This window comes from Gekko japonicus, unplaced genomic scaffold (genome assembly GCF_001447785.1).
Source record: "Gekko japonicus isolate JY-2015 unplaced genomic scaffold, Gekko_japonicus_V1.1 scaffold211, whole genome shotgun sequence".
In the NCBI taxonomy this organism is placed as follows: Eukaryota; Metazoa; Chordata; class Lepidosauria; order Squamata; family Gekkonidae; genus Gekko; species Gekko japonicus.
In genome coordinates this window covers 923,306-948,277 of record NW_015164187.1, presented here as the reverse complement: position 1 = coordinate 948,277, position 24,972 = coordinate 923,306, and the positions used below count along the sequence as shown (strand labels likewise).

Genomic DNA, 24,972 nt, shown 5'->3' with positions numbered 1-24,972 from the left:
GGAAAGAGCTATTCAGTATCTCCTGAAGGATACTAATCCTGATATTACAGGTTTAGTGGCCAAATTTCTTGCTGAAGCAGTCAAAGTTAGATCTATTCTCATAAACTAATTATTCATATTGTTTATTATGTTCCTAAATATCCATACTGTGTTATTGTATATCTATGTATCTTACTGCCATGCCATTAAAGGTATTTGACTTTGACTTTATTGCCCTCTGGGGCAGCATTTCTGTAAATATTCCTGTGTTTCTCATTTTTGGTCCTGCTGATTCTATCAATATCTATTCTATCACTACTTAACCATGTACATTCCATGGCCTAGCCTCTCCCACTAACCCAATTTCCACATCTATGGCTTCTTCTCTCCCTTCCTATGCAATTTAAAATTTGTAAGACAATGATAACAGAGAGTTGTGAGTGCTGACAAAGCTAAGGTTTTCATCATGTTAAACTTTATCTCTCTCTTTTTTTTTGCAGTTGGCTAAGAATATTGGAAACTCTAGATTTAATGACATACTAGAAACCAACCTTCCCAGTTCATCTCTAAAGCCTACCACTGACAGTGCTATGTAAATTATATTTCTCTTCCTTATTATGATTGTTTGTATGTATAGCAGCATCCCCAAACCTAGATTTAAAAAAACAGTTGCTTTGGTAGCATTTTAGGGACCATCATATTTATTGTGGCATCAATTACAGATTATTAATAAACTGTAAGAAAGTTATCATTTTATCTTGCCCTTCCTCCAAAGAGCTCAGGACAGAATACATGAAAAAAGATTTAGGTGGGTAGCTGTGTTGGTCTGAAGCAATAGAACAAAGTTTGAGTTCAGTGGAACCTTTAAGGCCAATAAAGTTTAATTCTGGGTGTAAGCTTTCATGTGCATGCACACTTCATCAGATACATTGGAACAGTTTTCCTCAAGCCTTACATATAGGTAGAAAGAGGGGGTGTGTGTGGGGGGGGGGGTTTAGAGACCAGGAAGGGCTAGTTAGAATCAAGATACATAGGTAACTGAGCAATAAGTATAGCTGTGATTGGATTAAAGCAGTTGGTAAGAGAAAATAGCAAAGGGGCATAAAACTGCATAATTTTATCATAAACAGATTAGGTCAGACTGGTTTTTTGATCCGCCTGAGGTTTTCCACAGGCACAAGGATTTCCAATCACAGAGTGCAACTTTTTTCTCTCCCCCACAGAGAGCAGCCTGAAATCATGTGCCTGGATGACAAGGGACCCCCAAGAAACAGGATTTGGGGCTGCCCAAAGAAGGGGGATGCGAAGAAAGTAAAACTCCATAGCTAGAAATGTTTATGATTATAAAACAAATTCCAGTGGATGTTTTAATGATGTGAGTTAAACCTGTAGGGTTTTAATGGGCAGCATAGACAAGGGTTGATTTCTGAGGCAAAGTGAGAAGGTACTTTTCAGCCAGTCTGCCCCCAGGATTGGCATGAGTTGTGTGCACACTGTATACTGCATAAGGATCCCTCAGCCATATGAACTGGCAAGTTAACCATGAGGATCAGGTTCACTCAAATAGCACTGAACAGCTCTGAAATGAAAACTACCTTTATTCCTGCAGGCTGGAAATCTGTGGCCTGGACCCTATGCAGATCCTATGCAGAGCATGTGGAGCTGTGCTACATAAACTGACTTTCCCTTTCCCCCTCCCAGTGAAGTATTCTGCTACCTCCAAAATTGTCCCTTCATGGGTCAGTAGCCCCCCCCCCCGGTACATCATGGAGGTTGTAGCAAGGAGCAGCATTAAAGAGGGGGAAATCCATGAAAATCTCCCTCTCTCTCTTCTGTGAGTGGAAGTGCCTACCAATGTTCCCTCTAAGCTATGGAGTCTTGTGAGCAAAACTTCTACCTTGTGAGCTACTGGCATTAAAATTGTGAGTGAGCAATTTGGCTCCTGCATAAATTAGTTTGCTCTGGAGCCCTCCTTCCTGAGCGAAGACAAAAATGTGCGAGCCGGAGGCTAACAAACTGTGAGCTAGCTCACACTAACTCAGCTTAGAGGGAACACTGGCTGCCTACTGCACGTTGAAAGATCAGTCAGGGTCCAAGGAATCATCACTATTGTCAGCTTGGCTGTAGGTTCTTCAATCTAGGTGGATGTGGATTTGCTGGAACATGTGGTTTCTTCTCTGGGTCCACTGGGTCCATCTTTTTGTGTCGTTCCAGGACTCTTCGGAAGGACTTCATCATTTCCAAGTACATTGATAGGAAATATGCTGGCCAGAAAATCACAGGGAGCTCAACAGCTAGGCTGAAGGAACTTCAGGATGCTGTCACAGGAAAGGATATATTTGTCTTGCTTCAGGCATATGCTGAAAAGATAGATTTAAGTGAGCGTCTTTTGGAGCCCAGCCAGGTAAGGCTTCCCCCCTTCCATGAGTAGCCAAATACCTGTACTCTTTAGCAGAAGTAATGCCAGTGGAACAAGGCAGAGCATGACAAAACCACAAATAAAACTATCTTTGATTAAGCCTGCAAGAAGGCATTGATTCCAAAACTGTACATTAAAGGAGAATGGCAAACCAAAACCTAATATGATTGTCTTGGCCATTTGGTAACTGTTGAGGGCTATTTGCTTTCATTATAAAGATTCCCCTTTATCATAAGTCAGCCTACTGCCTACTACTTTTACTTTATTTCCCCCAGTACCTGGTGTCTCCTTTAGCGCCTTTCTGCCATGTTTATATTACCTAAATATGAATAACAAATTGATCAGATCACCACTATTTACTAATATCAGCAACTTTTGACTATCCTCCTGCTCCAACTTGCACAGTAATGATGAAGTAATAAGGCTGAGAATTCAAGACCAGACTGTATTGTATGCATACTTCCCTGATCCCTCCTGATTTTTTAAAAATACAAAATAGCTTTGGGTTGGGAGGACCAACAGGGAAGAAGAGTGAGAGGCTGATTTTTTCCCCTACCAGTTGATTATCTGCTCAAAATTGTAGTCACAAACTACTTGCCGATTTCTCCACAGGCAGGAAACAACTTGAGAAGGACAATTTTGTTTAGGCATGTGGCGGGCAGGGAAAGGATTCCTTTTTCTCCCCACACCTGCTCTACTTTCTAAAAATACTGGGGGAGAGAAGAGATAAATTGTTACCTGGGCCTCTCTACACATTCCTAGGCAGAAGCTCTCCTTAGAATAAAACTTCCCTGCTCGCACACCTGGACAATGAGCAGTCTATTAACACAAGATGCATTGATATGAATATTGCCCTAAAGTTAAACCAACTGACTAAAATCTTAAATCAACAGTCAACTGAAACAAAATTCCTGACTGGGTAGCTGAGCTCAATCACCTGAATAATTTGGCAGAATCTCTCAGGTTGGTCAGCTGCAGGAAATACCAGTAAGATCTTGACACTTCAAGGAAATGTAGAGTGGGCAGTCTCTGTTAGCAGTGAGTTGGAAACCACCAAAACCACCAGTTGCTAGATTATGGTCCCGGTCACACAGGCCAGAAAATGCGAGGGAGAAGCGTGGCTGTTTGCCCCCGGAACAAAATAACGCGCGGCTGCGCAATCAGATGTCCCGTCGAGGTCCCGTGGTTAGGGGGGAGGTGCCGATTACAGGACAATCCTGCGGCGCGGCAAAGAAGCGGCCTCACTGGCAAAAGGCTCCGTGGGTTTAACCCCTTCCAAGGCTGCAGAGGAATGCATGTGTCCTCCGTCCAGTCCCCTCCAGGAGGAGCTTCAGCCGAGCCGCCCTCCCACCACGCCCCCTCTGCACCTCCCCCTCTGCCACCCCGAGCAGGCTGAGCCAGGAGTGTGGGGGGGTACGAAAAAGAGGAGGGGGCTCTGCGCGCACATGCGTGTCCGGGGAGGGGGGAGTGTGAACAGGGAAGGCAACAGCCGGGAGAAGTGGTGCAGCAGCCGGAAAGCCCCCCCAGGTCTCCTTAGAAGTAAGCCATGCACCGCGGGAGGGAGGGAGGTGTGCGCATGTGCTGTTGGGTGCTTGTGCGCATCCCGTGGAGACTTGGGGGAAAAAACTTTTTGCGAGGGGACATGGGCAGGTGCGTGATCAGACGCTCGCCCTTGCCCCGCGGTTTCCGGAAACTAGTACCTCGGAGGTACTAGTTTTTTAAGCTGCATCTTCAGCGGGAAGCCTCGGGTGAGCCACAGGAGCTCTACACTTCCCAGATGTGGTGGTGTGCTCGCACCCGGAAAATCCGCCTATCTTCCGTCTCTGTAGCGTAGCTAATGCTCCGTGTGACTGCAACCTATAATTCCCTGGAAGATGACTCACCATGGTGAACAAAGCAGGGTTCTGTTCTTTTCAGTATCCTAGGATGGAGAGAAACAGCTGCCTCTCTTATTTCCCTCAAATACAGAGCCGCAGCTATAAATTCTTCAAGAAAATTAGAGCAGCCTCCTAGTTGTCTTTTGCAGTAAAGCTGTCTTTTCTCAACTTAAGCTGTTCTTGACTCCAAAGGCACCAAACAAAACAGCACTGGTAACACAATGAGAGCCAGTATAAAGTCATCAAGGTTTTGGCTTGGCTGCCAGTGATGCCCCAAACATGGGACAAAGCAATATAATAGTAACTCGCATTATACTTTTCCATTTGTACTATGAACAGAACAAAGCCGCCTGAACACAAAGATGAAGGTTAGATTCCATCAGCATTGCTGGGTTTCTTTTTCCCGTATCTCTGCAGCACTGTCAGGCTACTGTACTAGATGGAGTTCTCAAAATGACTTGATCTGTTACACAAGTAATGTGCTGCTTTGCCTTAAATTTCCACAAGAAACTGATCATTACACAATGCTATTCAGAAAGCTTGCATGAGCCACTCCATAAAGTGTTTTGCTTTGGAGTGTGGTCACAGAGTGACCATTAGATTAGGTGAATTCCTAGGCTAGGAATTCCCGTGTTGCCAGAAATTAGCAGTAGCTAATCCTGCCCTTATTCTCAAGGAAACACCAAAATCCTTTTGCACAGTCCCTTTATGTTTGGTTGTTGTTGTTTTTTTCCCCCTGGCTGAAAGGAACCTGGAGAAACGCTCCTTCATTTGGCAGTTCTCATGTGTGACCGAACCTCTTTGCATATTGTAGATTTTCTCGTGCAGAACAGGTAAGCTGACTCCACAGGCTTGCCAGACAGGTTTCATGATTTATTTATTAACTTCATTTGTCATCCGCCTTTCTTGATAAGGCTCAGGGTAGCTGTATTTTCTGATTTTATTGATGCATCTGCGGGAAAGAAATGAGTGATGGCGAGTGATAGGCTATGGGCCAACAGCACTGGAGACTAGAGTTGTCTCTTTGACACAGCAGGATTAGATCTTCAACGTGGTCCCAAGATATCTTTGCAGCAAGGACTGTCCTGTCACAATAGTTTCTTGGACTGAGGAAGCCTCACCTTCTTGCCAGAACATGGAGCTCTCTTCAGCCACTATACTGCCCTCCTGTATAGAATTTAATTATGTCTGCTCATCCAACAAACCTCAGAATTCTACTGCCTGGTAGAATCCTGGCTTTGTGTTTTAGTGCTTGTGCAAGATCCTTATGTTACTTTACATCTGTTGTTTTCTCTTCATTTGATGATTCACAGCTCAGTGTGTGAACCAAATCCATTGAAAAGCTTTAGGTGATATGAAAACAATGGGTTGGATCCCACAACCTTGGGATGACATTAGAAATCTAATGCCACAGATGGGTTGGGTCCCACAAATCTGTTCCACAAGCAGTGGTGCTTTCCTCCAGCACAAGCAGCTTTCCTCTGATTCAAGAGTCTCTTGAGGTGGACGAAGACTCCTTGCATCAGAGGAGAACTCCACTGCTAACAAAATAGATTTGTGGGAGCCATATCCCTATTGCTACCATATGTTGGGCCAGTAACATACAAAGAGTACTCTATATGCATAGGATCAGACTGTGTTACCGGGACAAATCGTTGGGACCGATCCGTCTAGGGCAGTGACGGCGAACCTTTTAGAGACTGAGTGCCCAAGCTGCGACCCAAAACCCACTTATTTATCACAAAGTGCCAACACAGCAATTTAACCTGAATACTGAGGTTTTACTTTAGAAAAAACAACTCATACATTAACTTAAGATGATCCAAACAAAGTAAGGAAAGCAATCCCAAATGCTTTCATTTACTTAAAATTATTTGGCAGAGAATTTTGACACTTTAATGATGGTCTGGTCCTGGCTGGGGCGATGGCACACGTGCCCACAGAGAGGGCTCTGAGTGCCACCTCTGGCACCCGTGCCATAGGTTCACCACCACTGGTCTAGGGTATATCCAGGTCCCACTCTAATACAGCACTCCAGTTAAGAAGGAAAAACAAGAGAGAATCTAAAATAAAACCATCTTTATTGCCCTAACAAAATACAAGACAAGAAATGTAAGGGAAAGCAAAAGCATAAACAGTGTTGCTGTCCCAGGTTGTTGCTTAACTGGGGGTGAGTGGGGAAAGGGGGAGAGGAAAAACATAACACTACCTTATCCTGAAGTCCATTGCGCTGAGGTCTGGGGCAGGAGGAGGAAAAGCTGGTCCAGGCCAGGGAATTTCTTAGGTGAAGGAAAAATCCACAGCCAAAGCCAGCTACGCAGTTGAAGATCCAAGCAAGGGATAAAGATCCAGAAACCAAAGGAAGGGTTTCAGTGATTCAGCAGAAGGATGAAGGTCCAAGAAATAAGCCAACCGCAGAGTTGGAGAAGGAGGCTCAGGGGCAGAACCAACTACAAAGCCAGGGGTTCCGGAATCTCTAGTTATGGTTTACGAGGGTGAGGTGCAGGAGGGTGAACATCTTAGGTGGAAATAGAAGTCCAAATATGGCCATACAGCAGGACAATTTAGGTGGAGTGGTTGAGTAATTGCTGCAACTACTGGCAGTGGTGGACAGGCTTGGGCTGGCCCAACAAAGGCTGAGCTGTGGCTTGATAATTTTAGATGGGAAGGATGTATAGTAAAGGGGATCCTTTAGCTGTCCATTGTCCAGCAAACCTGAGTCAATTACTCATGAGTGTGAAGAAGGCTGAAAAAAAAAAGAGAGGTCTTTAATCAATGTGCACCATGGAGCATTCCAGCAGATGAGCTTACTCCCATGTGAGAGCAGCCAGGGCAGTGTTCCCTCTAAGATGAGTGAGTGTGAGCTAGCTCACAGTTTTTTACCCTCCGGCTCACACATTTTTGTCTTAGCTCAGGAAGGATGGCTCCAGTCCAGAGCAAGCTAGTTTATGCAGTAGGCAGATCACCTGACTGCTCACAACTTTAATGCTGGTAGCTCACAAAGTAGAATTTTTGCTCACAGGACTCCACAGCTTAGAGGGAGAATTGATCCAGGGCAATTCCTGGTAGCTAAGAGGCCCCTGCCTAGATATCAAACTGGATTGTCTTTGTCCAGCCCTATGGCAATGAAGTCAGAGGATATTTTGGGGTGCGCAAATATAGGGGTCCCAGTGGGGTGGGTGGTCTCATTCACAATGCTGTGATATGAGATTTATGATGTCTCATTCACACGTCCAAATCATCATGAGGCTGTGCAGTAATCCAATGATGAACCTGGTTTTGGTCCAGGTTGAAAGCCACCAGGTGTGTGACACACACAGTCTCCTACCTTCCAAGACCCCAGCTGCCCCTAATACATGTGCTCATGTTATCAGAAGATTGAGTCAAAGAGGTAGTGGAAGAACACCTGAAGATATGACATGAGTATGTGGTGATGATGGTGGTGGTGGAGGAGGAGGTATTAAACTTATCTACAGGGGGGAACTAGTAATAGCCCCAACAGTTCCCTCAGATGGTATGGAATCTGAATGCTGGAATGAAGTAATGTAATCAGAGCTTTTTGTTTTGGAGCTCTGACACTACTGGTAGGGGTTGGGCTTTCTTCCTTCTTCTGAGCAGTCAATGTTTCTATAAAATCTAGTTGCCAGGAACACGACCCATTGCATATCTATCGTTTGGCAGCTCACTGGTGTGATAGCTGTACAGTGTAGTTGGAGCCCCACTCCCTGATGGTTCAACAGGGGGTTGCCACCTAAGACTGCTGCCCCCAGCTGGTTGCTGCTCTTGCTGGCCATCTCTCCCTTCCTTGGCCCAGGAGCCAGAAGGGCTAACTTCCCTTTCTTCCTCATTCCCCAGGAGTCATGAAATGCGGTAAAGCAATCTTCCCCTGCCCAATAAGGCTTTCCAAACTCAAGAGTTTGAGAATCCCTACTGAGCATGTGCAGCTTGCAGTGGCATATTTCAAGTTGTCTAGAGAAAGAGAAATGAAGGAGTGTTGGGCACTCTTGCTGCAGGGTGGTCAGAAGTGGCAGAGGCAGGGGCAAGATAATGGCCAAAGAGGCAGGGGCTGCCACCTCATGTCACCCCCTCGTGTCACCTTATTATAGATTTAGCCCTGGCTGCCAGAGAAACCAGATCATCAGGTTGCCTCTCTGCAAAAGGAATTTGCCCACATGGCTAATAATTGTCTCTCATTCAGTGGGAACCTGTTGAAGCAAACATCTAAAGGAAAGACTCCTCTTCATTACTGCAGTCTTCATAATAAACCGGAATGCATTAAACTCCTTCTACGAGCCAAAGCCAACATTACAATCAGTAAGTGGCTGTCAAATAAAAATCTTTACTTGATTTAGAAGGGGAAAAACCTAGTTACTTAGGTTATCATGTTATTTCACTGTATCATCTGATGAAGCAATACCAAAGATCTACACAGTCCGAATTCCGCTTTCTGATCCCTAAGTGGTATAATTAGCAAAGGAGTTCAGTCCTGACCACTCTAGATAAAGGATGGGGTGAGTCCCATGTCATGATTATTTTCCCTCGGCTTTTTCCTTTGCCCACACTTCTTATCTAGGATTCAAAGCACCAGTTTGCCAGTATGAAAAGCACATGTCTGGCCATTCTCTTCAAAATTTAACTCAGACTTTCTGTAAACTGAAGGTTCTGCATGGTGCAATCCTAGGTAGAATGGGCCTACTCTGGAGAAACTCTGCCCAGGACTACACTGTAACTGCACCACTGTCCTACTTGGATCCAAAACAAATTGTCAGTATGATTATATCAAGATAACTGAATCTGTAACAGAACAGAGTTTGAGTCCAGTGGCACCTTTAAGACCAACAAAGTTTTATTTAAGGTGTGAGCTTTCATGTGCATGCACACTTCCTCAGATACATTGAAACGGAAGTTAACAGTCCATACATATAGGCAGAGGGTGAACAGCAAATTAGCATACAACATGATAAAGATGCTTTAACAGATGCAAAGACCAAACGGCTGCCCACCAGGATGAATCTGTAACAGTGATCAGATATCACAAAAACTAGTAATATTGATATTTCTCAACAGCTGATGAAGCTGGAGATACGGCCCTTGACATAGCTAGGAAGATGAATTATGCTGTGTGTGAGGATCTGGTAAGAGATTAGATTTTTTTCTCACCTTTGAAGCATGTGCTGGGACCATAAAGTAGTTGCTTTTCTAGATTCTGATGAAGCTGTGTTCCAGGATCCAATTGTAACCAGGTAGGAGGAAGACCACAATCAAGTTCTTAGGATGGCATATCTTTTCAGAAGTGACACCGAAGAACTGTTATAGCCGATTGTTCATATGTTCATTTTATTTGTGTCCAACAAATTGGATTTCTAGGTGTATGTAACATTTCAAACTGTATCCTAGAAACTAGAGTATCCCCCAGAAGTATCACCAGCCTCAATGAAATCAACATGTACACATTTTGGTGTGGTTTTGTGGGAACCTATAGGATAAGCCTGTAAAGAATAACACTCTCTTCCCCCAGATTAAAAACCCAGAGAACATTCAAAATATTTGAATCCATGAGATGAATTGCACAAATGCATCTCTCTCTCTCTCTCCCTCTCTCTCTCCCTCTCTCTCCCTCTCTCTCTCTCTCTCTCTCTCAAAGATGCTAATTAGGGAAGGGCACGAATCGGTTTTTTGCAGTTTGTGGCCGAACCATGAACCAACATGTAGGTTTGCAAACCAAATTGGTTCATATCGGTTCATGACCCTTTCCTGATTCCTGTTGCTTTTTGTGGGGAGCAGAAAGCAAGGGTTTAAATGGCTTGGAGCCATTTAACCCTCTGCTTTCTGGTCGCTGCTGCTTTTGGCAGGGAACAGAAAGAAGGGGTTTAAATGTCATTTAAACTGCTGCTTTCTGCTCCCCTTTGCTAAGCAATTTTTCATAAAGAGCAGAAAGCAGGGGTCTACATGGCTTGGAGCTATTTAAACCCTTACTTTCTGCTCTTCGTGCACCTCCACAAACTGCCTTAAAATTCATGGAAGTTTGTGGCAGCTTTTCAGTTTGGAAACATCGCCTTGTGAACCATGAACTGGCCAAAATTTGTGATGAACTTTAGTTCGTGAGCCAGTTCATGCACATTCCTAGTGATAATTCCTGTAAATAAATCTAAATTGTGATGGAGAAACTAGGAGACAACTGTTAGGAAGTGGGCAATCCCAAGATTTTGTCTATTCCAATTGCACACAATCAGGGCAATTTTTGGGCAGGAACGCACAGGAACGGAGTTCTGGCTGGCTTCAGAGTTGGCCACGCCCACTACAGCCAAAACCTCTGTGTGCATGGCTACAGAGGGAAGGCCTGGAGAGCGACCCCCCTGGTGACTCCGATGTGGGCAGGCCAAGGGGGCCCCTGGAAGGATTGGGGAGGCATTTAAATGCCTCCCCGTGCCTTCCCCGGCCTGTCCTAGGGCCGGCTTGCCGCGGGGTGCCCAGGCAAGCCAAGGGTGTGGGCCTAATACGCTAATGTGTGCATGGGGTGTGGCCTAATACGCTAATGAGCTGTGCTGTCAGGGTGTGGCCTATTATGCTAATGAGTTCCTGCTGTTGGGTGTGGCCTATTATGCTAATGAGTTCCTGCTGGGCTGTTTCTACAAAAAAAGCCCTGCAAGGAAGTGGTGTACAGATCATGAGACAGAGTCTACCAAGTGGTCCATCCTTGCATAAATATCAGCAGCACATCAGATGAAAAGCAGGCAGAGGGGACACAAATAACAATCTGGCAGACAGGTGGATTTTTAAAACCTTGTTTAAGTCTCCCATATTAGGTAGGCTTGGTTGTGTCGTGAAAACCGAAGCTTAAATACAGAAATATTCACTATTTGGTTTAATTAGTATGCCTGTTGTATCAGTCCTGACCTGGATGGCCCTGTCTAGCTCAATCTCATCAGATCTCAGAAGCTAAGCAGGGTTGGCCCTGGTTAGTATTTAGATGGGAGACCTCCATGGAAGTCCAGAGGCAGGACTGTGCAGAGGCAGGCAGTGGCAAACCACCTTTGAACATGTCTTGTCTTGAAAACCCTATGGGGTCACTATAAGTTGGCTGCAGCTTCACAGCAGTTTACATACATACGCTTTACGGTTCCATCAAGGAGTAGTTTCTGGTGCTGGGATTATAACTGTGGGAATGCTTCTGCCTGGCTTTTGAGACTTCCCATTTCCCAGATGTAAGCCCAATGGAGATCTTAATGGAAAACAACTAGTGCAGGTTTTGGGGATTGCTTTGGAACATTCCCTACAGACTCCAAGATCATGAGCTTAGGTGAGTTCTTCTCTGAATTCCAGCTATTTCAGGCTCAAAATGATCAGTTCAATATGCGTGCTCATGTGGAATATGAGTGGCGGCTGGGCCAAGAGGACATGTATGAAAGTGATGATGATCTGGATGAGAAGGTAAGAGCCCAGCACTTCAGACCAATATATTTTTGTGGGCTGAAGTGTATCCATTGTTTCCAGTTTCTCAGGTAGAGCAGGATCAGCACCTTTCCAGCACATGACTGATCCCTTAAAGTTGGGGGGCTGTTCTGGAAGAATTCCACGAACACTGTTAAACTATATGAACATTTTGGAAACTGAAAGGATCCCAAGCATTTTGTGCAGATAGTTCAAGGCCACAATAATTGAGAGAGTTAAATGCATTTAGGTTTACTGAATCCACTGGGTTTAAGAATGCTTTAGTCTGTGCTGGGTTGTGGTTCATACATTTCTTCCAAAGACTGCAGGAGTGAAGATCTAGTCACCAGTGAGGAAAGCTTGTGAAAACACTCAGCTGAGTGTTTTTCCCCCTCTTTGAAACAGTCACTTTTATTATTAAAAAGTAGGATGATGAATAAGATATTTGCAAGATGCTTTAAAAGTCCTGTGAGCTGGTCATCCTTCTTAATGAAACAGCCATTCACTAATTCTGCAGCTGGTTGGTCAACTACCTGTTTTACATTAAATGACTCTTTATCATGTGCAGTTCTTACTAAGTTACAAGATTTAGCCTTGTGGCTAATAGCCTAATAGCCACTGATGGACCTCTGCTCTATATGCTTATCTAATCCCCTTTTGAAGCCATCCATGCTTGTAGCCGCCACCCTGTGGCAGTGAATTCCATGTGTTAACCACTCTTTCGGTGAAGAAGTACTTCCTTTTATCAATTCTAACCCGACAGCTCAGCAATTTCATGGAATGCCCACGAGTTCTTGTATTGTGAGAAAGGGAGAAAAGTACCTCTTTCTCTACCTGCTCTTTCCCATGCATAATCTTATAAACTTCAATCATGTCACCCCTCAGTCGTCGTTTCTCCAAGCTAAAGAGCCCTAAGCGCTTTAACCTTTCCTCATAGGGAAAGTGTTCCAACCGTTTTATCATTCGAGTTGCCCTTTTCTGCCCTTTTTCCAAAGCTATAATATCCTTTTTAAGGTGTGGTCACCTTAAATTTAAACCTCTCTTTTCTCCAAATCTTCCTCAATGGCACAAAAATCTTGCTGTTGAATGACCACTTACGAAATTTGAAAGGCAAAATTTGGTCCATAATCACTAATATTTGCTGATCAGTCGTAAAGAAACTTCAGCCACCAAACTGCTATTTGTTTCTTTTATAAAATACTTCAGACTTGGATCCAGAGTGGACTGACATTTGGTTCCCAGAAACATTAGGCATTGACTCTTGTGATGAGTCCCATTATTCAACATGACCACAGAAGAGAAAAAGATTTCCTTTCTTCTCTAAGTATTGTGTGCACTGCATACAGCTAAATAGGCAGAGGCAGTCTACCACTGAATCCTAGATGGTGAGGGCAAGTGATGATAGAGGGTTGTTGCTTTCATCACACAGGTTGTAAACTTCCCAGAAATATCTGTCTGACCATTTTTGGGAGCACAATTCTAGACTTTGTTGTTGTTGTTCAGTCGCACAGTCGAGTCCGACTCTTCGCGACCCCATGGACCAGCTCCCGCCAGGCCCTCCTGTCTTCCGCTAATGGTGGTATTCCAAATTCTAGACTATAGGAACCTTTATCTGACCTAGCAGTGCATTATATTGCATTCTGTATCCTGTGCCTGTCCTCTTCACGAGATAGAATTTCTTATATTTATGAACTGCTTTCTCCCAGCTTGCTGTTAATACAGTCTACTTCTTTATTTGTTTCAGCTCAGTCCGGTAAACAAAGATCGAATTCTGCGACCTCAGAGCTGCTATAATCCACCAGGAACGGCCTCTCAGCTGTGGAGAACCACTGAATTTTCAAAGGGAGCCAGTCCAGCACTGAAGGTGAAATGCAATGACCTGTATGCTGTCCCACATGCTTCTGCCTCTAATGCAAAAGCCGTCTCCCCTGTCTCTGCTTGTACTGGCCCACCTCTGCCACCACGCAATGTACCCAAAGGTAAGATTTCCCCATGGCTGCCCCATTCCATTGCTCCTTCTGTATCTGTAGTTTATACTACTGTATAATGGAGAATTGGATAACGGAATCACTAGTCCCTTCATTGATTGGCTGAGAAACACCTGATAAATACTGATAAAGTATCAGGTATTTTTTCATCTCGGTTTATACCGAGCGCACACCCCTAGAAGTGTCTATATTATTGTGAATTAAAATCAACATAATATTGTCAACACAGCTTACATATAACCTTAGACCAGGCTAGGGATGCCATCTGCTATATTTTCAGGAGTTTCCTTATTATCCAGATAGTAATTCAGGGCTGGAATGATAGATTGCTGTACACATTGGCTGCTCCTCACCCATGAGTTTTCAGGCTCCTTTATAAAGATTCCACTGTCCAGCAGCAAAAGCTTCACAGTTGATGGGCACATGCCCTCAGGTATAGATAGGATATTACATACAAATTGTGGGGGGGGGGGAGAGAAAGAGGGTGAAGAAGAACTTTTACTTTCATGTCAGGGATATCTCCATTTCTTATTACTTAGACTTTTCCCACTTCCCTATAATTGAAACTATGTGAAAATGTTTTACCACATCTTCATTAAAATTTAGCGGGCCTACTGGTGCCAGATTATTTGCTTTGTCGCCTGGATTGGGTTTATCATAGCCATCCTATTTCAAGGGATGGTACGAGTCATCCTGTTTTTGTGCTCCCATTGCCATCAGTGTAAAATTTTGCACTAAAACTTGGTGATGGAAACAAATGAACGGTGAGGCTGGAACTAATGAACACATGTATTCAAAGCAGATATGAGGTATGTATGAAATAGGGATTGCAGTATAGGTAAAAAACCCCAGCAAACTCTCAAGCAAAGTCTGCTGCTGTTCTAGTATACCCTACTATTTAGCACTGGCCCTTTTATATTTGAGACTAAAACCCTCCCTTGTTTAAAGAAGTACACTTACTTGAAAGCCTGTTTAGTTTTCATATAGTGGAGGATAAGACACCATAGTCACTAATCTGATAATAGCTTTAACACTCTATTTGCCTACTACTTCATTATTTTTAATCACTCCAGCTGATTTCTGTGCAGATATGAGGTATGTATGAAATAGGGATTGCAGTATAGGTAAAAAACCCCAGCAAACTCTCAAGCAAAGTCTGCTGCTGTTCTAGTATACCCTACTATTTAGCACTGGCCCTTTTATATTTGAGACTAAAACCCTCCCTTGTTTAAAGAAGTACACTTACTTGAAAGCCTGTTTAGTTTTCATATAGTGGAGGATAAGACACCATAGTCACTAATCTGATAATAGCTTTAACACTCTATTTGCCTACTACTTCATTATTTTTAATCACTCCAGCTGATTTCTGTGCCGGTCACATAAGCATCAAAACCAAGCAATCCATAGACATAAGAACATAAGAGAAGCCATGTTGGATCAGGCCAATGGCCCATCCAGTCCAATATTCTGTGCCACACAATGGCCAAAACCCAGGTGCCATCAGGAGGTCCACCAGCAGGGCCAGAACTTCAGAAGCCCTTCCACTGTCCCCCCCCCAGACAAAACAGGGATCTCTATATACTTGAGGAACATGGAAAATATGACTGTACAAATATCTTCTTTGTGCAGAGAAATATAACCAAAGGAAAAGCCAAAAAAAAGCCTCTCAGAGTGGATTAAACATGCTAGGAGGCATGGGATATTGAGGGAAGCTGCAAATCAGTTAAAGGAGGGTAGAGGAAATTAGCCTAGAGGAGGATTCCATGAGTCAAGTGAGATTCCCAGGGGTCATTTCGTAGAAAAAGAGGTGCAGGAGCTAATTAGCATAACATTAGCATAACTTATTTGCATAACTTATATGCCACACCTCCTGACATCACCAGAAGTGTTTCAGAAGGCAACGCCCACCGCTCAGGCTCCACTGGACTGTTTTTGATTGCTAGCTATTGGTGTGGGGGGGAACGTGCAGATCCGTCCTCGCAGAGGAGGGAGAGCTTGTACCTGAAAAAAAACTTGGTCTTAAAGGTGCCACTGGACTGTTTTGGACCGGGGTGCGGGGGGGAGCTCTGCAGCTTACCTGGCTGCTTCTTGCTCTGACTGAGGGCTGCTGGGAGCAGGGGGTGGGGCTTGTTGCATGTGCCCGCCCCCTGGGCTCTTTACTGCCGGAGCTCCGCTCCTGTGCACTCCTGCAGGAAATGACCCCTGGAGATTCCTAATTTATTTCCCCCACCCTGTAATTTGTCATGGGCTCTAAGTAAGAATATTATCAATGAATTTATTTTTCAGCACCCAGCTTTCCACCTCCGTTGCCCCCAGTGAGCCAGAAACCTTTTCCTACAGATACAGGAGCTAGGAAGATTCTGCCACCACCTCTGACTATTCGACATAAACGGACCTCCTCAGAGCCTTCCCCCTCTACACCACTGAACAACACCAGTCTGGCTGAAGGTATGGGAAGTCGCTGGATGCACTGAGTTGTTGAGAACATTACCCTAGATGAGAGGAACATTAAACATAGGAAGTTGTCTAGTACCAAATCAAACCAGTGAGCCATCTTGCTGGCTACTCTGGCAACAGCTCTCCAAGGCCTTCATCAGAGATCTCTCCCTGTCATGGGATTCTTTTAACTGGGAATGCCACTAATCTCACCTTGGTCTTTATGTAAGCGAAGCATGTACTTTACCATCTGGCTTTCCAACACATATTAGTTCTATCCTCCCATTGATCTCTAAAAGCCTTTGAGGCAGCCAATTTTGTGATCAACTTTAGTCCACAAAGCAAGCATAATTTCAACAAATCTTAGGGAAGTGTAACATTTCTGTGGTAACATACTGTGATATGAATGGTCAGGAAATTCAGCATTTCTACAGCAGCACTGCAGTGAAGACATGGTGGTTGTGTGCAACAAATACTTGATACATATTTTAATCCTGTTAGAAAAGAAATCACATGAAAATTGTTGGATTGACTATATTTATGTTCTAAGTAAACTTGTGGGGGAGAAATACAGTCAAAAGATGAACTCTTCTGGCTCTGAGAGGTAAGATCATTCAGGGTGCTATTATTTTAAAATCTGGATACACAGTTCTGGACATATGGAGTTGAAACTTTGTCCTCGTCTTCACTGTTCCTCTATAGAACATAAGAACATAAGAGACGCCAATGTTGGATCAGGCCAAAGGCCCATCCAGTCCAACATTTGTTGTTGTTCAGTCGCACAGTCGAGTCTGACTCTTCAAGCCTCTCCCGTTGTTTCCACTGAGCAATCCTGTCATTCCTGTTAGTGCATCCCGGTTGTGGTTGTTATTTTACTGTTGGGGTGGGTGTCTGTGGGGCAGGCTGGTGGTCTGCTGCTGGGGAGATCTGGTGTTGCTGCCTGCCCTAGGCTAGACCTCCTTCTCCAGGCCTTCTCCTGGAATGGTGTATTGCCTGGACTGGTTGTTGTTTCTGGACTGGTTCTTGTTTCAGTTCTGTACACATTGGCTGCTCCTCAGAGTGTCACTCCTAAAATTGGCAAAGCACTGATGTCACTTTCGGGTGACATCACACCACGTGCATAAACAGAAGATCCTGGAAAGGACCCAGGAGCTCCCTGTCGGCTGCCATGTAGGACCTGGCAACCCTAGTACCTATATGATATATTTTATATCTATACAAAAGGGGGACTGGCAAGAACTTGTAAGGGGCATCTCATTTTCCCCTCCTCCACTATTTCCTCTTCCCTGAAAGCCCCAATAGGCTCTCCCCTTTTCCTGCTTCTTTCGCTCCTTCCCATCCACCCATCAACCATCCTACTTTTTATTTGCCCCCCCCCTTTTCAGCTGCATTTATTATTTACTAGCCTGATACCCATACTTCACTACAGCATTTAAGTTCCATAAATCCAGTCATAATACTGATGGTGTGAAGTTTGAAATGTAACATTTGTTGTAGGAATTCTAATGGTGAAGATTGTAGTGTAAAAAATGAAGTGAGACATATGTTCTGGGGTTTTCTTTCTGTACTGAAGGACCTCTCAGTAGACCACATTGGTGGTTCTGCCCTCAGGTGCTAGGATTACCAGGCTGCTTGGTGAGCTCACTCTGAAGCAGGCCACATAGAACTATCCATGTGAGAAGCAGTTGTCATCTGTTAAGCCTTGGGACTTGTTGATGGTCATAGGTGATCCTGCTGGGGCAGCCTCCCTGATGGATTAAAGTACCCTGGCCCTGTTCTTATACCTGACAAACACCCACTTGTCTGGTATAAGGGGGGATTGTGTTTAAAGGCATCGGAGACGCTGGGCCAGTAGCAGCACTAAGGCAATTCTGCTGAACAAGCCTCCCTGATGACTTTAAGGACTACGTGCCCCTTCCAACCCTTGACAGGCAGTTGTCTGTCAGGTGTAGGAGGGGTAACATGTCTGAAGGCATCAGGGAGACTGCACCAGCAGGATTGCTAAGGCGATGCTGCTTGGGCAGCCTCCCCAATGGCTTTCAATGCTCTGCATTTGCTCCTGCACCTGATAGACAACTGCCTATCAGTTGGTGGAGGGGTGGGTAGGATGTGTCTAAAGCCTTTGGAGAGGCTGACCCAGCAGCATTGCTAAGGTGTTCCTGCTTGGGTGGCTTCCCTGATGTATTAAAATACCTTGGCCCTATTCCTACACCTGACAGATAGCCTGTCTGGTGTTGGGGGGAGTGTGCTTAAAGGCACTGGGGAGGCTGGGCCAGCAGCAGCACTAAGGCAATCCTGCTGAGCAAGTCTCCCCAATGGCTGTAAGCATTCCACCCCCTCTCCTACACCTGACAGGCAGCTGCCTGCCCAGTGTAGGAGGGGGAGGGGATTGTAAGCCATTGTGGAGGCTGAGCTGGCAGGATTGCTAAGACTGCTGGGGCTGGCCCCCTGATGACTTTAAGCACCCTGCACCTGTTGCTGCCCTGACAGACAGCCACCTATCAGGTGTAAGACGTGGGGGAGCATGTTTGAAGCCATGGGGGAGGCTGAGCCAGCAGCATTACTGCACCTCACAGGTGGTTGGCCATTTCTGATTTCCTCAACTGTCATTAGCTCTCTGCAGTCTCCTGTGACTGGGTTGTTGTTTTTTTGCCTCAGAACACTGAGCTCTGCTGCTGACCAATCAGAGAATGGGGGTGCAAGGAGGCAGCAGCCTGGCAACAACATAGGAAGCAATGGGGGGAGCATATTTTACTCCTTTTGACCCCCTGAGGGGTCGAATTTCTAAAAATCCCTTCTTAGTGAGCATCTACATCATGGTAGGAGTGCTGTCCCCGAATTTCGTGTTTCTTTGTCCAGTGGTTTGGCCTGGGCGTTGATTTTATGGTGAGGGGACTTTCTTTTATATATGTAGATTTATTTTATATATACCATCTTTCTTCACAATGGGAGCCCAAAGCAGCTATATTTATAATTTACTTCATTTATACCACACCTTTGGCTACAATGGGGATCCTAAGCAACTTATATCATTCTCCTCACCTCCATTTTATTCTCACAACAACCCTGTGAGGTAAGTTAGGCTAAGAATGTCTTAGCCCGCAGTCACCCAATAAGCTTCTATGGTAGAGTTATCATTCAGACCAGCATCCTCCAATTTGCAGTTTGAAATTCTAACCACTACACCACACTGGTTTTCATGGAGTGACTGCTGTTGAGCAAGCATCCACTCCTGGCTGAGTCATACAAGTGGCTTGGTGTCAACAAGTTGAGGGCCAATTTAGTCACTCCTTTACTTAAAGATACGGAATTGCTAAATGTGGGAGCCCAGAGTTCATGGCTACTATTGGATACAAATGATTGTGTCACCCTCTCAGTGGCAAAATCCATAGGCAATATAAGAAAAATGTTTTAAAAGACCGGATTAAGGTCTTTTAAAATATGTTTGGTTCTATGGATTGGGAAATTCCTGGAGATTTGGGAGTAGAAGAAGAAGAGATTGGATTTGTACCCCGCCCTTCACTACCCAAAGGAGTCTCAGAGCGGCTTACAATCCCTTCCCCTTCCCACAACAAATACCCTGTGAGGGAGGTGGGTCTGAGAGAGCTCTCTTGAGAACTGCCCTTGAGAGAACAGCTCTGAAAGAATTTATGATTGACCCAAGGTCACACCAGCAGTTGCATGTGGAGGAGTGGGGAATCAAACCCAGTTCTCCCAGATTAGAGTCCATGCTCATAACCAGTACACCAAACTGGGAAGGCTCAAGTTTGGGGAGGGGAGGGGGCTCAGCAGGGTATAACACCATACAGTTCCCCCTCCAAAGCAGCCATTTCTCCAGAGGAAATTATCTCTGTAATGTGAAGATCAGTTAGCATCACAGAATCATAGAGTTGGAAGGGATCTCCAGCATCATCTAGTCCAACCCCCTGCACAGTGCAGGAAATTCACAAATACGTCTCCCTCCACACCCACAGTGACCACTGTTCCACACCCAGAAGATGAAAAAAAAAACCCTCCAGGATCCCTGTACCAAACTGGCCTGGAGAAAAATTGCTTCCTGACCCCAAAGTGGCAACCACCATTTCCCTGGGTGTGTAAACTGTAATCCTGGGAGTGCTACAGGTCCCACCTAGAGGTTGGCAACCCTATTGTTGCCAGGCCTGCCACAGTAAGTCCTCCCTCAAAGGCCAAAATAGCCCTGGAAATGGCCCTGCCCCTCACCCTACCTTTTACTAACAGAACCTATGTCTTGAAGGTTGGTGATACTATTGTGGTTGCTTAGCAATGGCCACTGAGGGCATTCATTTTTTGAAGCTGCAGGTGCTGCTTCTATTGTTTTGAGCATTTTTAACTCCCCATTTATTTATTTATTTATTTTAGATTTCAGATTTTTCTGCAAACCTTGGGCATTTTTCAGATTTGTAGAATGTTCTGTCCTGTATGTTTACGCTCCAGTCTTCAGATTTAAGTATCCACAGATTTAGCCATATTGAGAATTAGATATATTGACAATGATCTGTGCTATTCCTTTTCCTATTAAACTAGCTGGGGGGGCCTATATTTTTATTAGGGGAACTATGTGTGGGTGGGTAGAGGTTACATTCTTCCATCTCTAGATATATGGCCCTTATCCAGGTTTGGTGAGATTGCAGCACCACATAGTGTGGCCCTTAATCTCAGTATGTGTAGTGCTTTTGATTTCCCTATAACCTAGGTGCAGTGAGTACCCTCAGTAGTCTTTCAGTAATGTTTCTAAGCTATCCAAAATGGAAAGGATGTACTCAACCTTCTTCCTGTGAAACAGCAAAGAGATGTTATTTTGCATCTCATACAACACGGGTGAGAGACCTTTTTGGCACCTTGTTTTGAATTGGTGGCTATTTTAAAATTAAATATACGCGATAACACAGAAATGGTCTGGTGAAGACCTACTTGAATCAGAGTTTGGCTGCCAGTCTGTAGTTTGTCATGTGTGGTAACTCCTTTAAGATATGCTGTATACATTTGTACTATTCATTTTTCTGTATATTTACACATATTATTGATACATTGAATATTGATTACAATTGTACACTTGTCATATTTACCTGTATTGTGGGTTCAAGGTGATGTTTTCAATTTGCAGTTTACAACACACCCCTGGTTTTTTATATACCTTCTTGTACTGGTATATTTTGTTTTGGATGCACAATGGTGCCATCTCATCATTTAAATTATTGTCTCTCGTCATGAACTCTAGGCTGGTTGGTTTCTATTTATAATCACAATAGTATGGTATCTTATTAGATTCTTATTCATTAGATTCTTATTAGATTCTTATTCTTATTAGATTCTTATTCATTAGATTCTAGATCATTCTCTTCGCCAAGACGGCAGTCTCCAGAAGGCGCGTCTCCTAAGAGTTTAAGGTAAGGAGTATGTTTGTTTATGTGACAAGGGACTAGCAGGTGCCCTGTTCTTTGGGGACTGGAGAGGGGTATCTTTTTGTGTACCTCCAACTCAAAAGCAGAGAATGGGGGCTTTAACAGATAAGGCTTAAATCCATTCTTCAATATTTTGGCACTCCCACCTGACATAATAGGAGAACATACTACTTACGACCCCCCCCCCCAATAAGCATGGTTGCCATTTTGTGAAAATAGGGGCATACAGGTATTTTCCAGCTTCAGTATGCACAAACACATACCCTCTAAAATCCAGCTTTCCAATTGTGGCCCCGGTCACACGGACCGGATATCGCGCGGGGGGAGGCATGGCTGTTTGCCCTGGAGCGAACTACCGCATGGCAGTGGAATCAAATGTCCCGCCGACATCCTGTGGTTGGGGGGGAGGGGCCGATCATATATCACTCCTGCGGCGCGGCAAAGAAGCGGATCGACGGGGGTTGTTTTGTTTTTTTTTTAACCCAAGTGTTTGCATGCTCCGTTGGGTGCTTGTGCACATCCTGTGGAGACTTGGGGGAAAAAATCTTTTCGCGACGGGACATGGGTGGGCGCTGGATGCCACCGGAAACGTGATCAGACGCCTGCCCTTGCCCTGCGGTTTCCAGAAACTAGTACCTCGGAGGTACTAGTTTTTTACCCCGCATCTTTGGCGGGAAGTCTCGGGTTCACCACGGGAGCTCTACGCTTCCCAGATGTGGCGCTGTGATCGCACCCAGAAAATCTGCCTATCTTCTGTCTCTGTAGTGTGGCTAATGCTCCGTGTGACCGCAGCCTGTGTATACCAAAGCTGAAAAATATGCTCACTGCTCTAATTCACATAAAATGGCAACAACACTTATTAAGAGGATTTCCCAAGTGTGATCTCCTTACGCATGGCTGAACAGCCAAAATTGTAATACCTACAGCAGCAAAAAGAGGCGAATGTCACTACAAATGTCTTTCTTCCACTCACTAGCCAGCTTGTATGCAGATCCAAATGGTAGCAGTTATTCATGCACCTAGGGAGGTTTACGAATTAATTGTTTTTTCCCCTTTAGCTCTGAGTCTTCTGACGTTCCTGAAAGGATAGATTCCTGGAAGAAATGTAAGATTGCTTTCAGTACTAAAAACATGCAGGCATGACTCCATTGTACTTGGGGACGCAGCTATTCTACCTCATGATCAGGGGTCATTTGGGGGGGGACGCGGGGGGACGCCATCCCCCCGGGTGAGGTGCGGGAGGGCGGGGCCTGGAGCTCCCTGCTGGTGCCCGCTGGAGGTCGCCGCCGGCTGTGGGGAGGACACACTTCCGGTGATGTCAGGGTGTGTGGCATATGCTAATGAGTCCCCCTAGCTCTTTTTCTACGAAATGACCCCTGCTCATGATAGTACTTATATTGCATGGAAGTGGCATTTTGGACCACTCAAAACTGCTGTATTTTGTTGACAGAAAATTCTTGCTCCCAAAAGCACTGTGTGAGCTCAGAGTCACAGATTTCTATTAATTTATGAGCCTGCCCCGGTGGGGAGGGCGGGGTATAAATCAAATAAATAAATATTCTTGAGAGCCATTCGGAAGTTCCCATGAAGATGTCATTTTACACATCTGTTTCTGTTGCAGCTTCCTTGAAGAAAGCACACACAATCACTGGGGCAAACCAGCAGACTAGAGAGAGCCGTTGGGATTCTTCCCTCTCACCTGAATCTCCACACGAGCTTCCACCACCCCTGCCCAGAAGGGGAAGTTTAGTATGTTCATAAACTAAATTCTGTTGCCCTAACCATGTACTTCCACTTTTCCTGCTCCTTTCAATATGCTATTAGATTTGGATTACCTATCATGGACTTAAGTTATCTCTTTTCCCTGTTCAAGGACTCCTTGATATATACAGTAATCAGGTTAACAGTAACCTTTTAAGGAATGGAGATCAAATTCTGGTAGAAAGCTGGCTTTGAATTGTGCTGCTTTATTTATCCTTCCTCCTGCCCTTCCCTTTGGGACATTGTGTTTTCATCCATTCCTACCACTGTATCACTCAAAAGTAAGAGCTGTTCAATTTGTTATTTTTGCATTGGCTCTTGACATTCCTGGAATGAATCTCTTCCTCCTGACTGCCCATAAGCAACAATCAGAATCCACAAAGGAAGTTGGGGCCATTACATAAAGAGTTTCCCTGTTATTATTATTGGCCATCATTTGTGTAGATCAGGGCTTATGATACTCATTACATGATGGCTACAACTCACATGGTAAGATCTTCATGACAGATGGTTCTTCAATGATTAAACTGATGTCGTCAATGTACTACTTTAAATATCCTCGGATATTTACTATTTAGTTCAAATATGTGCTAAACTATGCATATTCCTTTCATGACGTAAGGATTGTGCTTTTATGACAGAGTCTTATGAACTACCTTGACTTCCATTTCTAGGACTTTGACACTATTTCCCTGTGTTGATTTTCAGAGTAAGACCTCTCTTCGTCGGGTCAGAGCCCTTTATGACTGCCAGGCAGACCATGAAGATGAGCTGACCTTTCAAGCTGGAGAAATAATCATACTACATGGGCAGGAGGATTCAAACTGGTGGGTAAGTGAGTTTGAACTCTCTACTGCATGGTTACTGAGGCGTCCTCCTCTGTGCACTGAATGTTGTCCCATCCCGTCCTACCCAAACAGAGAATTATAGAACACTTCTGACTGTGCAGTTGTGTGCTTTGTAGTGCTTGCAGTCATTGTGCAATTGTTGCACAAATTGTGCAGTGCTTTTTATTTATATTTGTTAAATAGCCTTGGTCTCTCTCTCTCTCTGTGTGTGTCTTTTTAACAGTGTGGCTGGATTGAAGGGCAGCCTCAGAGGAAAGGTGTCTTCCCAGCACCGTTTGTTCACCTACTACATGAATAGAACATCCGCGCAAGCTCCTCCCGTGCACGGGACTTTTATACTGTCAGCAGTGCTCATGCCCACAGATGTTAAAGTCAACAGGACAGCAGGCTGAACCAGAAGCCAGAATGACTGGTGGTAAAACGCTATCATGATGTGCCATCTACATCATCTTCACTTTTTTGGCAAAATATCAATTAATTCCAGAAATGTCAGTAGAACAGCATTGTTCTCAAAGTGTATAATCTACTGGAAGTGCTCACTGGCCTCGTTCGTGCACATTTGCAGTGGTGTGGGTGCTGATTCCCCATGGTGCCATCCCTCACTGTAATAGTGATGTGTCTGACTCTACTAGGGTTGCCAGCCTCCATATGGTGGCTGGAGATCCCTCGCTATTACAACTGATCTCCAGGTGACAGAGATCAGTTCACCTGGAAATAATAGCCGTTTTGGAAGTTGGATTCTATGGCATTGTGTCCCAAACCTCACCCTCATCAGGTTCCACGTCCCCTCCCCAAATCTCCAGGTATTTT

At 44.6% G+C, this 24,972-nt stretch overlaps 1 protein-coding gene across 1 annotated transcript in view; it reads left to right on the top strand.

Moving 5' to 3' along the window:
- LOC107107847 (arf-GAP with SH3 domain, ANK repeat and PH domain-containing protein 2-like) overlaps window positions 1-24,515 on the top strand; it is a 54,337-nt gene extending 29,822 nt beyond the window's left edge. Inside the window, exons 16-28 of the mRNA XM_015408197.1 lie at window positions 480-571; window positions 2,194-2,383; window positions 5,023-5,108; window positions 8,474-8,589; window positions 9,343-9,410; window positions 11,599-11,706; window positions 13,451-13,685; window positions 15,981-16,142; window positions 21,475-21,538; window positions 22,612-22,658; window positions 23,175-23,302; window positions 24,023-24,145; window positions 24,386-24,515. Coding sequence (XP_015263683.1) covers window positions 480-571; window positions 2,194-2,383; window positions 5,023-5,108; window positions 8,474-8,589; window positions 9,343-9,410; window positions 11,599-11,706; window positions 13,451-13,685; window positions 15,981-16,142; window positions 21,475-21,538; window positions 22,612-22,658; window positions 23,175-23,302; window positions 24,023-24,145; window positions 24,386-24,460 — 1,494 coding nt within the window. The 3' untranslated portion in view covers window positions 24,461-24,515. The remainder of the gene's footprint in view (window positions 1-479; window positions 572-2,193; window positions 2,384-5,022; window positions 5,109-8,473; window positions 8,590-9,342; window positions 9,411-11,598; window positions 11,707-13,450; window positions 13,686-15,980; window positions 16,143-21,474; window positions 21,539-22,611; window positions 22,659-23,174; window positions 23,303-24,022; window positions 24,146-24,385) is intronic.
- Window positions 24,516-24,972: the final 457 nt, after the last annotated feature.